Source organism: Eupeodes corollae, chromosome 1 (genome assembly GCF_945859685.1).
Source record: "Eupeodes corollae chromosome 1, idEupCoro1.1, whole genome shotgun sequence".
NCBI classification, from domain to species: Eukaryota; Metazoa; Arthropoda; class Insecta; order Diptera; family Syrphidae; genus Eupeodes; species Eupeodes corollae.
The window spans coordinates 72,941,252-72,957,815 of NC_079147.1; the positions used below are offsets into that span (position 1 = coordinate 72,941,252).

Here is a 16,564-nt window from a genome sequence, read left to right on the forward strand (position 1 = left end):
TAGATATTCACATATAGTGAGTACGAATGCGAAGCTCTGAAGGCTAACGAAAGAGAAAAGGATGGACGATTGATGAAATTTAATTAATTTTGTCATCTCGGTCATATTAATTGGCTTTTTAAGCCCACACTGCTGTCATTTGAGTTTATTTATCGTACGTTCTGAGTTCATTGATAACTTGAATATAATTAATTTAAGTTGTGTCGCGCATGTACTACATCAAAATTATGTACGTTTGTATATAAATGCGAGAAAAAGTATGAAAAAGTACATTTGTTATTTTTGGAAAACAAGAAAATCGAAAATATTATCAGGATTCTGCCGAAGCAACTCGATATTACCTTGTAATAGGGGTTTAAGCGAATCAGAGGGCATTCAATCGAATCTATATAATAGGTAGAAATGTATGCTCTAGATGTATTTGTAAATGAATAAATAAGGTTCATTAACTGGATATTTGTACGTGAACAAAATATTGAAATGTAATTGCTGATTTTGGATTTAATTTATCGGTGCGGAGATTTGTCATATTACCTTTAATAATTCCAAGCTCACTTATGGGTGCAACTCTTAATGGCTGGGTGTATGCCACCTACACTGCTACACTGATAACTTCCCATCCCGTCTCTCGATTTATCTTGTAGTAGTAGTATTTTTTATTTTGCATAAATCAGTATAATAGGTGTTGTAACCGCACATTTTACAATACAGTGATTTGATAAATATATCTTACATCTGAAATATTATTTTATAGTTTAAACAAAAAATATTAGGGCAACGAAATACTTGAAGGAAAAGCAAAGAAAAACCTTCAATTTAAATTATAAAAAAAAAAATGACTAGAATTTGATTCAGTTGTGTTTAACAAACATTTTTAAATAGAATTGAATTCTTGGATAATGGAGTATAATATAAATAATAAATAAATTAACAAATCAATATAATTAACACAAAAGTGAATATACAAATATATAAATAAATAAAAACAATTAATGATTTAATAAATAAAAAGAAAATAAATAAATAAGTAAATAAATAAATAAATAAAAAAATAAATAAATAAATAAAATAAATAAATAAATAAATAAGTAATAAATAAATAAATTAATATGAATAAAAAAAGTAAGTAAATATAAATAAATAAATGAATAAGTACATAAATGAACGAATAAATAAATAAATGGATAAATTATTACGAAAAAAAAGAAGCAAAAGAAGAGATCAATAAATAACAATTTATATGTACATATAGTGAAAAAAAAAAAAAAAAAAAAAAAACGTAAATAGATAGGTAACTGAACAAATATTTATCACAGATTGATTTGGTTTATAAGAGGGTTATCAGATGAATTACATCTAAGCGCAAAGTTTGCTTCTAGCTTTTGAATTCGTTCGGAGATCAATTCAACATTCGTTTCTTGATGAAGGTCACAAGTGGAATAACGGAATGGTAGATTAAGCATCATTTTTAATAATTTATTTTGTGAAACTTGGAGTTTTTTAATGTGACATAGTGCAGCCCTACCCCAAACAGGACTTCCATATAACAAAATTGCCTGAAATATCACCTTTCATTATGATCACTTTATTTTCAATAGTTAGAGCAGATCTTCGATTTATAAAAGGGTAAAGCAATTTGATAGCTATATTTACTTTCTTTATAGTACAATTAATATGGTGGTTGAATGTTAGTTTGGTGTCAAGATGTATACCTAGATATTTTACAGAATTTTCCCAAGCTATGTCTATTCCATTTATCTGAATAAATTGGTTGCTGGGGAGATAACAAGACTTTCTTTTCCTTGAAAAAAAGATAGCTTGAAATTTATCAGCATTTAACTTGATTTTTCATTTGTTGTAAAAATTGCTTAATATTTCAACAGCTTGAACTAAATTACTCTCAATGTTGAGAGCAAGTTCATCTGAAGAATATATTGCTGTGTCGTCTGCAAAAATGGCAATTTCACAGAGCGGAATGGTTGGGATATCTGAAGTATATAAATTATACAAAAGAGGGCCCAAAACAGAGCCTTGGGGGACACCAAAATTTAACGTAAATAAAGACGAAATACCACTGTTGACATGAACACTAAAACATCGATCGGAAAGAAAACTTTGAACAATTTTACAAAGATATAACGGAACTTTAAATTTAATCATTTTATAAATTATTCCTTTATGCCATACTGAGTCAAAAGCCTTCTCAATATCTAAAAGTATCATACCCGTCGATTTACCTTGGATTCGTTTACTTTTGACATGTTGACAGATTCTTTTCACCTGATGAGACGTAGAGTGAAATCTGCGAAAACCAAATTGTTGATCGGGGAATATTTTTTCATCGGAAATATATTTTAGCATCTTTTCTTTAAGAATATCTCATAAATTTTGCTTAAACTACTTAGCAGGCTAATGGGTCTATATCCGCTAGCTAAATCGGGAGGTTTTCCCGCCTTACAAATTGGAATGATTTTTGCAATTTTCCATTTAATTGGAAAATATTGCATTTTTAAACATGCATTTATTATGAACGTAAGAAACTGAATGCCTTCTTTCGAGAGATGTTTAATATAGGTGTTTTTGATATTGTCTAGCCCACCTGTTTTTTTATGTTTTAAATCTTTGATAATGATGTTGATATCTTTAGTTGAAACAAATGCATTTGAAGGTGTTAATAAATTTAAATTATTGAAATTGTCGATTTTTGAATCAACTAATGCGTTTGTTTCACTATCACCTAAATGTTCTGAGACTCTATGATTTTTTAAAAAGCGCTCAGCGAACACATTAGCTTTATCCTCGTTAGAACATACAATCTCATTATTTTCCCTGAGGAATGGAATTTTCCTATTTTTATTTTTTGTAATTTTAACAATATTCCAGAAGGGCTTTCCATTCTTATCAAGCGTACTCAATTTGTTGTTCCATTCCTTGTTTCGAAGATGTAAAATTTCTCTCGAAATTAATTGATTGAAATGAGAAACCATATTTTTCGAAAAAGGCTGGCGGTATCTTTGCCAATTCCTTCTATGAATATTTCTCAGTTTTATCATTTCCAAAACATGAGAAGGAAGTGTTTTGTTTAGAAAAGAATCTTCTTTAAGTTTTTTGGGAACGCATTTTTCCACGGACGATAAAATACCTTGAGTAAAGATTTGTACAGCGCAATCTACATCATCAAAAGAAGATATGTTGTTCAAATCCATAGACACATTTTGAAGTTCTGCATTCATGGTTGTTTGAAATAATTTCCAATTTGCTTTGTGAAATTGTTGGATATATCGCACTTTTTTTTCACCCGACCAAGGGAGACGACAAAGAACAGGGTTGTGATCGGAACTCAACGCATCTATAGAAATTGGGTTAACTAATTGACAAGACATGTTAGTAAAAAACAAATCAAGGACGGATGGAGATCCATGGGAACTAGCGGGAAAAAACGTGGGACTAGGAGGGAAAAGGATATTAATAGGAAAGAAATGTGGAAATTGAGTTAGTAGATTCCCCCAACAATTTGCCCTTATACATCCCCAATCTTTGTGTCGACAATTAAGGTCGCCACCTAGCAAGAATTCACCACTAGTAGAGAAAAGCTGCCTTAAGTCACGCTTAAAGAAATCTTTTTTTAGATCCGATGAAGTTCCACCAGGAAAGTAGATACAATAAATCTTAACCTCATTTCCGTTCAAAAGCTTAACCGATATCCCTACATTCTCTATCAAGCGTGTTCTTATCACAGGTAAGAGTGAATGTTGAATTGATCTCTTCACGAAAATTGCTACTCCACCACCCCTTTGCTCAGACCTATCTACTCGATAACACTGAAAATCAGAAGAAGGAAGTGTATCTACATTTGTTAGCCATGTTTCAGTTACTAAAGCAACGTCTACTTTTTGGCTATTTAAAAAATTCAAAAATTCAAAATATTTGTTCCTTATTGACTTAGAATTCCAAGTTATAATATTTAAATTATTCAAAATGTTACTTGCCATTGGGATATAGAAATTTACAAGCTAAATGTGCGATTACATTGAATTGTTCAATTTTGTTTTTACAAACAGATAAGCTAGTGATCATTTCCATACAAAGGCTGTTGAGTTCTTCCATCGAAAATAAAGTTGTGTTGTTGTTGTTAGATGTACTTGCACTTGTGTTGACAAGGGTTGGTGTAATTGGTGAAATTGGACTGCAGGTAGGCGCAGAGCTTTTTTCCAATGGTCTTGTTGAGTGCTGAGATCTGATTACTCCAGGTTGCTGGCTCTCAGTAATTGCTCTCTTTCTTGGAGTGGGAAGCAATGGAAAATTGCTCATTGAATCAAGTAAAACCGGTTCTTGTGAAGGAACTTGCGTGGTTGTAGGTGCGGAGAAAGAAATTCTTTGTTGATTGTTCAAACGGAGAGATTTTTTCTCTTTGATTTGCAAGTATGTGGCTCTGCTTGCACAAGTTATATCGGTGGCTTTATGATTGCCATTACAGTTTGCACATTTGTGTGCCGAGATGTTGTCACAGTCGGATGTTTTATGTGAACCAGCACAGATCGCGCAGTAGGTTTTAATGTGGCAATTGCGCTCCCCATGACCAAACATTTGGCAATTGTGACATTGGGTCAATTTGCCTTTGAGTTTTCTTTGATAACTCCAAGTGACTTGGGTGTAAAACAAAGATTTAATGTTCTTTTTTAAGTCATTTAATTTCACAGAACCGTTTTCAAAAGAAATTACATACAAATTGTCGCTATAGTGTTCATAGTTCTTAACAATTTTTTTAACTTCGACGCACTTAAGATCACGACGAATAAGTTCAGATTTTAGATCATGTGATTCTATATTATCCAAACCATAAAGAACAACTTTAAATGCTTTAATACTTCTCAAATCATGTGAGAAGAATTGACAGTTTTGATCATTTAAATGTTTAAGAACAGCATTAAAGGATTCAAGTGATGCACAGATAATTTTAATTCCGATGGATAGTTTTTTAATGGAATAGTCGATAATATTAAGTTGTTTCATGAATCCATGAACAAATGCAGGGTTTTTTTGCAACAATTTAATAGGGGGCACAAACACTTTTTTATTTTCAACAATTGCAGAAGATTCGTCCATTTCTTCAGTATTGTCAGTGTCCGGGAGACATTGAAGAGGAAAAAAAGAATTGTTAGAGAGGCGACTTGTACCTGCCATTGCAGTACGAAGTTTTTTATCCAAGGACAAAATCTTGCCCTCAGATTCCGGCGATCGATCGCGTTTAGTTATGATTAGGCTTATTGAGAACCTTTTAAAGAAAACACGTTATGCGTCAACGAAAGCTTCAACTAGACTGGACGAAATTTATTTAGTTTCTGATAATTTTGGTAGATTTATTCTTAATGGCAGAGGGTTTAGCGACTAAAATGGTGAATGTACTTTTGTAACTAGTAGAGGTTCTTTAGTGATTGACTACTGTTGCCCTTCGAACGCAACCTATAATTTGGTTGAAGATTTTAGTGTGGATTGTGTAACCATCTTAGATGACATGCTATTAATTTTTTAACTAAAATCTTCAGTAACAGCAGAAAATACCAAAATTAATTCGAGTCACTTGTACCCTTCATAATACCAACAGATTCAATTGAAGAACGATGCAAAGCAATCAAAAGCTGTATTTTTGAAGCAAACGGAGCTCGCATGCAACAAAATGTTAAATTTGAGCCAAAAAAACCTTGGTTTGATTTGGCTTGTTTTATGTCCAGGAAAAATGCTTTTAAATACCTCGAATACTTCAGAAAACCAAGCTTGGAAATATGTCGTAGAACCTACTATGATGCCAACAAAAAATATAGGATTTTATGTAAAACTAAAAAAAAAGCTTATTTAGTAAGCCTTACTAGGAGTCTTGAATCTTTTTATCAGTCCGAGAATGGTGGGAGATTGCTATGCAAATACGCGGACAGTCGATTAAAGCCACAACGTCAGTAAAAGTAAACGAATTTAAAATGCATTTTGAAAGCTTATACTCTTGCAATCAAATGATTCAGCTACTATCTCATACGCTCTTCCTCAGCGACATATTCTAGAGTTAGATTACCCCATTGAGCTACAAGAGATTTATTTTGCTATATCTTCATCAAAAAATCTGAAAACTCTTGAATTTGATGGAATACCGTATGAATTTTATAAATGCATGTCCATCTTAATTCAATGAGATTTTTGAAACTGCAACGCTACCATCATCTTTCAAAAAAACGATTAATATACCCACTGTTCAAGAAAGAAGATACAAATATTGTGTCAAACTATAGAGGATACACTCTATAAGCTGTTTACTACAGTTCTCTTAAACAGACTGTCAGTTCGGTTAGAAAAAAAACAACTGTTGTCAGATAATCCTTCCAATTTGCACTGCATTTAATGGAATCTTGAAATAAATCTTGATAAATCGGAAATAGTACCCGTGGAATGATGGTTAGTGCGTTGGACTGTCATGCAAAGGGTCTTGGGTTCAATCCCTGCCTGTGCCACCTTAATAAAAAAAAAATTAATTTTAGCGGGTACTGCCTCTTGCGAGGAATTGACAATTCCTTCAAGAGTAATTCTTGTCATGAAAAAGTGCTTTCTCAAATTAGCCGGTCGGATTCGGCCTAAAATTGTAGGTCCCTTCCATTCCTGACAACAGTACTCGCACACAGGAATGGTTGCGATTTGTAAGTCACTAGGCCTTGGTTCACAACGGACTGTTGCGCCACCCAATTTAATTTATTTAAGTCGAAAATAGAAATATTTCGCAACGGTGAAAGAAGAGCAACAAAATATCGTAGTCAATTTATTGGAAAATTAATACCCATTTGTTGTTGGGGATTTTAATTTATGTGATATTATATGGAATTATTCAAATGAAGATAAGTGTCTTATTCCATTTAACATGAAAAAAGATTATGAATATAATTTTATTGATTCTATGTGTATTCTTTGAATATTTCTTAAGTTAATCATATTTATAATTCACTTAATAGATTGTTAGATTTAGTTTTTGTATATAATATTAATATTGAAATTATTCAAGTTCAATTTCCAATTTTACAAAATTCAATTCATCATGTTGCAATATGTTCTATTTTAAAATTTGAAAACTGTGTTAACAACTCTGTACTTTTGTCTAATGATGATGTTTTTGATTTCAACAAAGGAGATTTCGTTGCACTCAACAATTACCTTCAGTTCATTGACTGGACGCATGATCTTTCCGGTTTATCACTTCAAGGTGCGTTTGAAATGTTTATAGATATTTTTTCGGTTAGCTTAAGACAATATATTCCAAAAAGAAAATGTTTGATATCATTTAAAACACCTTAGTCTAAAAAAAGATTAATTAATTTAAAAAATGTTAAGAATAACTATTTTAACAAATTTAAAAATCAAATTCCGAAGCTTACAGAAAGCTTTTCTGCCGATTTCGTAAAGAATATGATTTTCTAAACAAGTATTTGCACAAGCAATACATATTGAACATCCAAAGCCGTATATCTTCGGATTCCAAAGCCTTTTGGACTTTCTTAAATGAAAGGCTCTTCAAGAAAATATGGAATTTGATGGTAGTATTTCTTCTGATTTACAGAGTTCATGTGAAGTTTTCTCAAAATTTTTTAAGTCGGTTTATGTTCAACATTCTGAATTAAAGCTTCATCAAACAGAAAATGTATGCATTAACAATTCTAATATCTCAAAACTTCATCTCTTTAAGTCTGACATTCTTAATGGTATCTCAAAATTAAAATCTATCTCAAATCCTGGTCCAGATGGAATTCCATCTCTGGTTCTGAAGCAATGTCAATTCACATTAGTGTTCCCACTACAAATAATTTTTAATAAGTCTCTCTGTACTGGCGTATTTCTTGATGAGTGGAAGTTCTCATATATAAGTCCTATTTACAAAGCTGGTCCAAAAAATCTTGTAACAAATTACCGCGCTATAACTAAGCCCTCTGCAATACCTAAATTATTTGACCTCATAGTAAAAGATCGTTTGTATTTTAGTATAAAAGAGCATATTTGCGTTGAACAACATGGGTTTATGTCAGGCAAGTCTATCAACAAATCTTATGCTTTATTGTAAATATGTCGTCGATTCCTTAGAATCTGGTTATCAGGTAGATACTATCTACACAGACTTTATAAAAGTATTTGATTCTATTTGTCATGAAATTCTTCTAGCTAAACTTCGAGCTTTTGGCATTCATGGATTGCTTCTGAAACGGATTTCAAGCTACCTTTATAAAAGAACACAGTGTGTGAAATTGGGGAAATTCTTCTCTAATATCATACAAGCTTCATCAGGAGTTCCCAAGGTAGCAATCTGGGACCACTTCTTTTCAATATATTCGTTAATGATATCCCCTCTCTTCTTAAAATGCATCTTGTTTGATGTATGCTGATGACATGAATATGTTTCTTTGTATAAAAAATAGAATTGATCAGCAAAATCTTCAAAATGATTAAAATGTTTTATCTGACTGGTGTGATAGGAATATCCTTCCATTAAATATCACAAAGTATAATGTGTTTACGCCACATCGTATTTTAGTTCACAGGATCCACAACTACCATATGTTCAACCAGATTTTTGATCGCAAATCTGAGATTCATGATCTTGAAGTTATTTTTGATCCGCAGTTGCCTTTTTCGTTACATATAGATTATGTAATTGCAAGGACTAATTCAATGCTTGGTTTTGTCAAGCGAAACTGCAACGAGTTTTCTAACCCTTATGGCCTGAAATCAGTGTACATCTCATTAGTTCGTCCGGTCCTTGCGTATTGCTCAATTGTTTGGTGTCCTTCTACTTTCATTGGGATAACTCGTATTGAAAGAGTTCAAAAGGCTTTCACAAGATTTGTTGTTAGGCAACTGAAATGGAGAATTGATACTCCTTCATATCCGTCAAGATGTGCTTTGATTGAACTTGATTCTTTGCAAAAAAGGCATTCTGTTCAATGTGTACTATTTGTCCATGATGTATTTTCATTCCGTATCAAATGCCCACAAAGAGAGAAGATTGCGTCTTCGTCATTCCTTTAACAATCCTAAACATAGATGTAATTATGGTTGCAACAAACCATTTTCTAGATGCATAAAATTTTTCAACACTATATGTAATGAACTTGATCTTTCTACAAACAGACGTGAATTTAAATCCAATTGCAAAGCATATTATAAATAAGTTTTAAGTATTTAATTATATTTTTATATCAAAATTGTCAGTAATCTGTAAGATTTATATCCGTAGATGAATAAATAAATAAATTAAAAAACATGTCTTGGAATGAGCATCTATTGTTATTTTCAAAACTAATTTTAAACCAGTAATACTCATTTTTTGTAAAACCTTTTTGAAAATAAAATTATATATCTATCTATGCCACAAATACATAATTTATGTATTTCTTTCAATATTTCTTTTAATACAAAACAACCATAGTCTTCTAAAATTTTAAATAATCACCTAACAAAATATTACGTATACGCCTACGTGAACCCTTCGTGTTTTTGTCTATCAAACGACCACAGTTCCTTAAATAAAGTAAATATTCAAGCATGGATATTGCATGCATCTTGGTTCTATAGAATACATATCATTGCCAATTCCTTCAATAGTAATTCTTGTCATGAAAAAGTGCTTTCTCAAACTAACCGTTCGGATTCGGCCTAAAATTGTAGGTCCCTTATATTCCTGACAACAGTACTCGCACACAGGAATGGTTGCGAGTTGTAAGTCACTAGGCCTTGGTTCACAACGGACTGTTGCGCCACCCAATTTAATTTATTTAAGTCGAAAATAGAAATATTTCGCAACGGTGAAAGAAGAGCAACAAAATATCGTAGGCAATTTATTGGAAAATTAATACCCATTTATTGTTGGGGATTTTAATTTATGTGATATTATATGGAATTATTCAAATGAAGATAAGTGTCTTATTCCATTTAACATGAAAAAAGATTATGAATATAATTTTATTGATTCTATAAATTCTTTGAATATTTCTCAAGTTAATCATATTTATAATTCACTTAATAGATTGTTAGATTTAGTTTTTGTATATAATATTAATATTGAAATTATTCAAGTTCAATTTCCACTTTTACAAAATTCAATTCATCATGTTGCAATATGTTCTATTTTAAAATTTTAAAACTGTGTTAACAACTCTGTACTTTTGTCTAATGATGATGTTTTTGATTTCAACAAAGGAGATTTCGTTGCACTCAACAATTACCTTCAGTTCATTGACTGGACGCATGATCTTTCCGGTTTATCACTTCAAGGTGCGTTTGAAATGTTTATAGATATTTTTTCGGTTAGCTTAAGACAATATATTCCAACAAAAAAAATGTTTGAAATCATTTAAAACACCTTAATCTAATAAACGATTAATTAATTTAAAAAATGTTAAGAATAACGATTTTAACAAATTTAAAAATCAAATTCCGAAGCTGACAGAAAGCTTTTCTGCCGATCTACGTAAAGAGTATGATTTTCTAAACAAGTACTTGCACAAGCAATACATATTGAACATCCAAAGCCGTATTTCTTCTGTTACGAAAAGAAGACAACAAATAAATCTTCACATAAAAGGTGTTGTCATTTTTACTTTTTCTCATTATATCGAATGTTGTTAACGAGGCGACAACGAAAATAAAGCACAATACAAAACATTTTGGTGCCTCCTGTGAGGAATATAGTCAACAGTGGTTGAAAAAAAATCGAAACTTACGAAGTTCTATGTAAAAAAAAAGAGGGGTACATCGAATGTTGTATAATCAAACGGTTGTGCGCGTACGGTTTATTTGCTCCCAAGTAAAATCATACGAGAAGAAGTACATAAGGCAAACTGTGTTTCTCTGTGTTGTGCGCGTACGGTTCATATGTACCTACATAAACTTGGCAGGTAACGAATACGGTGCATAGTTCCCCTACAGAATGCAATAACTAGGAGAACGGTGATGTTTTTTTTTGGTTGCAATTTGCGTCTGAGAAAAATCATACGAGAAGAAGGACAGAAAGAAAACGTTTAAATTTGCGAGTGGACGAAAAATAAAACTTTGTTTAAAATAAAATAATATAATTATTATTAGAAAAAATTAATAAAAATAATATAATTTAAAGAGACGATGGCTGAATTAAAGTTGCGATCGAGTGCTGCTACATCTATTTCGAAGCTTGTGAAGAAATTGGAAGCTGGAGAGTTGGCAGAGCTAGATCTAGCTATGAAGCGTGCTACTTTGGACAATTTAGGGAGTCATTTTTTGTTGGTGGGTAGTGCAAAGGAAACAGAGATGGAAGCGCACTCCACTCTGTTCGAAGAGGTCGAGGACAAATATACAAAGGTGAAAGCCATGCTGACAGCTGCAATTGATTTGGCTGTGCAGGAGCAGCAGGCATCTGAAGCCAGTGTGGTGCGCTCGGTTCACGTTCAACAAGGTGACCTGAATGATTTGCGTCTGGAAAAAATTGTTATCCCAGAATTTAATGGCGAATTCAATAAATGGATTGCGTTCCGAGACATGTTTGAGGCTATGGTCCACTCAAAAGAGCACCTTTCGACAGCTGCCAAATATACGAGGCTGATGAGAGCACTAAAGGGCTCAGCTGCTCAGGTGGTAGCTGGTTTTCTAACTACCGATGACAATTACGAATCGGCATGGCAGACGTTGAAGGCTCGGTATGACAACGATCGTCTGATTGTGTCCGCCCATTTGAGTATATTCCTCAATATGGACTCTATTGAGAAGGAGACAAATACAGGCTTGCGTCGAGTGGTGGACATAACGAACGAGACCACGCGTTCATTGGCAGCTATGAAACGGCCTGTCGAGACATGGGATGATATTCTAGTCTACATTCTAGCTTCAAAACTTCCAAGAGCAACGATTATACATTGGGAAATGCAATTGAAAGGAACTGAACTTCCCAAATTGGCAGAGTTACTAGTATTCATCGAAGGCAGAGCACGAGGTCTCGACGATATGGGAAGCGCTATGAATGATAGAACGTATAATTCAGGCAATAGCGTCAACAAACGATTATCATCAACTCCTAAGGCGCATGTGAGCACAGGCTCGGGTGGTGCTTCAAGGCTGACACGAACTAATTTGCCATCTGCAGGTCATGGTCATTGTTACTATTGCAATGGTGATCATTACATCGGACGCTGTCCGAATTTGGAGGCGCTTTCAGCAGCAGAACGTTTTGGTAAGATTAAAGATTCTAATCTTTGTTACAATTGTCTCACTCCAGGTCATGCGACGCGAGTGTGTCTTTCTAAACATCGATGTGGAAAATGCCAGGGTATGCATCACACAATTCTTTGTCGCACTGTGACATCAAATCAGTCGTTATCCAATAAGACTCCAACGGTTGGTGCTTCTACGGTGGCATCTCCACCGCAGACTTTAGCATGACTCGATGCGGCAGAGAAGGCTCCGGCTGTTGCATCTTTCGTATACAATGGTCACACTACTCTATTGGCAACAGCAATCGCAGTCATACCCGATCTTCAAGGCAATCCCATAACGGCACGCGCACTATGCGATACAGGCTCCCAAATAACGTTCATTACAGAAAGATGTATGCAAAGGCTACGAATAAAAAGGCAAAAATTCGACATGGTTATCGCTGGTGCAGGTGATGTGCAAGGCCCAACAACACGAGGTGTAGCAATATTACAGCTGAAGTCAACGCACGAGGCAGATTTTTCGATTCAAGTCAATGCTTTCGTGTTGACAAAAATTACAGTAGATTTGCCTACTCATCGTATAGGCATCGATCGATGGCGACATTTACAAGGATTATCTCTAGCAGATCCAAATTTCGGTAGTCCAGGTGAGATCGACTTGTTGATTGGAGCTGACGTCTGGGGCTTAATAATCAAAGATGGACTTATAAATGGCGAAGCAAATCAACCTCATGCGCAGAATACACATCTTGGTTGGGTAGTTTCTGGACCAGTGGACTTAATACATTGTAACTTGGCACAAAGTATGCATGTCCGAGGAAACGAAAATCTGGAGGAGGCTCTTACACGTTTCTGGCTGTTAGAAGAACCAACTTTGTCAAAAGTCGACACTCACACAGATGAATGCGAGCAGCATTATGAAGCAACAGTTCATCGACAAGACGATGGCCGGTATGTAGTCAGCATACCCTTTTTGAAGGAAGAACCGACACTTGGTGACTCACGTCGAATGGCAATGCAGCAGTTCTATCGAAACGAGAGGCGACTACATTCTGATCCCGATCTATTGGCAAAATACGTACAATTTATGCGTGAGTATGAGGCATGGAATCATATGGCATTATACGAAGGCGAAGTGGGCGAAGGTACTCCGTCATACTACATTCCTCATCATGCAGTCACATCTAAATTTCGAGTTGTGTTTAATGCTTCGGCTAAATCAGACAACGGTGTGTCCCTCAACGACACGCAACACATCGGTCCTGTAATACAGGACAAATTGGCTAACATCATTCTACGATTCAGGCTATATCGTGTGGCAGTGGTGGCGGACATCGAGAAGATGTTCCGTCAAGTTTTGGTGCATCCAAATCAACAAAAGTGGCAGCTCATATTATGGCGAGAAAATCCGAATGATCAACTCAACACTTATCGATTGACGACGGTGACATATGGCACCCGCTCTGGACCTTACTTGGCTGTGCGCACTCTACACCAATGTGCTCGAGACAACTACTCCATTATTAAACAAGAAGCAGAGGCGAATGAAGCAAGGCATAGCATCGAGAAAGATTTTTATGTGGATGACTACCTTTCAAGTGCTCCCACCCCAGCGATCGCAATTCGTCGATCGAAAAATGTAGATCATGTTCTACAACAAGGCCACATGCATCTTCGAAAGTGGCAATGTAACAACAAAGCAGTCGTTCAAGCAATCATTGGCCAAAGCGACTCAGGTAAGAACCCATTAATAATTAACCCAAAAGAATCCTCTATTTTAGGCTTGCAATGGGATAGTGAGTTTGACAAGTTGTCATTCGACATCACTTTAGACGAGGCTACGACACGCACAAAACGAACGTGTCTTAGCGACATTGCGAAGCTCTATGACCCGACGGGATTGTTAGCACCAGTTGTCATTAAAGCAAAAATATTTATGCAGAGGCTATGGTTGGCAGGCGTTGGTTGGGACGAAGAGATTCCAAATGAGCTCCTCCAAGAGTGGTCAGTTTTTCGGCATGACTTGTTCCAATTGGTAAATCTGGCAATTCCACGACACATTGGAATGCATCCAGGGCAGCAAACAACTCTGCACGGTTTCTGTGATGCATCGCAATGCGCATATGCGGCAGCTATCTATGTGCGCACCATCGATGAGTTTGGCCAGGTGACAGTCCGGTTGCTCGCATCCAAGACCCGAGTTGCCCCGGTGAAGACGATCTCAATTCCTAGGCTCGAGCTTTGTGGTGCTCAATTATTGGTGACAACAATAAACACGGTACGAGAGGCGATGGAAATGATGAATGTGGAATATTTTCTGTGGACCGATTCAACAATCGTTTTGGCATGGCTACGACAACTCCCAGTCAGATTCAAACCATACGTAGCGAACAAGGTGAGTTACGTACAACAGAATAGTGACCCGTCTGCATGGCATCATATTCCTACGGCACATAACCCAGCAGATTGTGCTAGTCGAGGATTAACACCTTCGCAGATACAAGCTCATACACTCTGGTGGACGGGCCCTGGTTTTCTTCAACAAGGCAATCTATACAATACGGCAAGTAAACCGTTATGCTCACAAGATGATCTTCAAAACTTACGGCAGGAAGAGAGGTTACCGGTTGTGACTTATACACGCATTGAGAATATGGGCTTGCTCATGACGCGACGACGAGATGGTCTCGCGATCAATTTCCTGGATCGAACGAATTCCCTCACGAAGATAAAACGGATTATGGCTCACATTCTTTACGCACTTTATGCTGGCAGCAAGAAGCGAGTAACATACGGTTCCGAAATATGCAGTGTGGAACGATTACATCAGGCAATGCAAGTATTAACACGGTTAGATCAAAGGCAATGGTTCAAACGTGATATAGAATCATGCAATCAGGCGAAGAACTTACCAGGCTCCAGCACACTCAGTTCATTGAATCCATTTATCGATGAAGGCAACATTTTGCGAGTTGGAGGCCGGATCAAACGGTCGACATTGGATGCGAATCAAAGGTTTCCAATTATCCTATCGAGAGAAGGCAAACTAGCATATATGATTGTGGCTGAAGTACATCGCACAACTTTACATGGTGGTGTGCAATTAATGTTGCAGATCATTCGACAAACGCATTGGATCATAGGAGGCCGGGCACTTGTAAAATCATACATTCACAAATGTGTCACATGTCGCTTACAACGAGGCAAGGTAGCAAGGCAGCGAACGGGTGATCTACCAAAGTATCGTATTACTCGACATCGTCCATTTTTCATCACAGGCGTAGATTATTGTGGTCCATTCCTGCTACGTCTAGGCGCAAAACGATCAAGGACTATAACTAAAACGTACGTTGTTATTTTTGTATGTTTAGCGACTAAAGCGGTTCATATTGAACTAGCGACCGACTTGTCAACTGAGGCATTTTTAAACGCATTTGCAAGATTCACAAGCAGACGAGGGCCGTGTGAACAACTCCATTCAGACAATGGCACAAATTTCCAGGGTGCAAATCGTCGTATGAAAGAGGACTTAGAGGCATGGCACTGCGAGCATGTGAAGGAACAATTGACGCATCGTGGTACAACGTGGCATTTCATACCACCATCAGCCCCCCATCAAGGTGGCATATGGGAGGCAGCTGTGAAGTCAGCAAAAAGGCATATTGTACGAGTAGTTGGCAGTCAAACTATGAGCTATGAACAATTTAATACTTTGCTCATCCGAATTGAGGCTTGCTTGAACTCTAGGCCATTGGTGGCTTTGTATGATGATCCAGACGACAAGCTAGCATTAACACCAGGCGATTTTCTTACGGGTGGTCCAATTATCGCTCTACCTGAACCCACAGTCATGAATTTACCATTGAATCGCATTAAGGAATGGAATTTAGTTCGAAGATGGACTGAAGATATATGGCAACGTTGGCACCAGGAATACCTAACAACCCTACAACAAAGAAGCAAGTGGCGCAAGGCAGAAGAAAACATTAAAGTCGGTGATATTGTGGCAATTAAGCAAGATAATTTACCACCGACACATTGGTGTCTTGGTCGAGTTACTGTGGAGGTGAAGATCAGTTAGTTCGTGTAGTAACGACTCAACATTATGACAAGGCAACGGGTCGAACTTTTACAAAACAACGGCCAATACAAAAAATCTGCATACTTCTCACAGAGGAAAATTCAGAAACCGGTGTTTCAGAGGAGGCCGGTATGTTACGAAAAGAAGACAACAAATAAATCTTCACATAAAAGGTGTTGTCATTTTTACTTTTTCTCATTATATCGAATGTTGTTAACGAGGCGACAACGAAAATAAAGCACAATACAAAACATCTTCGGATTCCAAAGCCTTT

General features: G+C 35.8%; 2 protein-coding genes across 2 annotated transcripts; both read left to right on the forward strand.

Annotated features, from left to right (window-relative positions):
• The first annotated feature begins 11,145 nt into the window (after positions 1-11,145).
• LOC129940333 (uncharacterized) lies at positions 11,146-12,435 on the forward strand. The gene is made up of 2 exons (XM_056048642.1): positions 11,146-12,226; positions 12,272-12,435. Exons 1-2 carry the CDS (start codon positions 11,146-11,148, stop codon positions 12,433-12,435), a joined length of 1,245 nt encoding a protein of 414 aa, XP_055904617.1.
• A 204-nt stretch (positions 12,436-12,639) lies between these two features.
• Positions 12,640-16,290, forward strand: LOC129940343 (uncharacterized). The gene is made up of 2 exons (XM_056048654.1): positions 12,640-13,945; positions 13,991-16,290. Exons 1-2 carry the CDS (start codon positions 12,640-12,642, stop codon positions 16,288-16,290), a joined length of 3,606 nt encoding a protein of 1,201 aa, XP_055904629.1.
• Positions 16,291-16,564: the final 274 nt, after the last annotated feature.

Excerpts from the sequence above, each read along its gene's own strand:
- LOC129940333 (XM_056048642.1), top strand. The coding sequence starts at position 11,146 with ATGGCTGAATTAAAGTTGCGATCGAGTGCTGCTACATCTATTTCGAAG. Across the intron at positions 12,227-12,271 it reads TTCAGCAGCAGAACGTTTTG|GTCATGCGACGCGAGTGTGT; the intron begins GTAAGATTAAAG and ends GTCTCACTCCAG.
- LOC129940343 (XM_056048654.1), top strand. The coding sequence starts at position 12,640 with ATGGTTATCGCTGGTGCAGGTGATGTGCAAGGCCCAACAACACGAGGT. Across the intron at positions 13,946-13,990 it reads CATTGGCCAAAGCGACTCAG|GCTTGCAATGGGATAGTGAG; the intron begins GTAAGAACCCAT and ends CCTCTATTTTAG.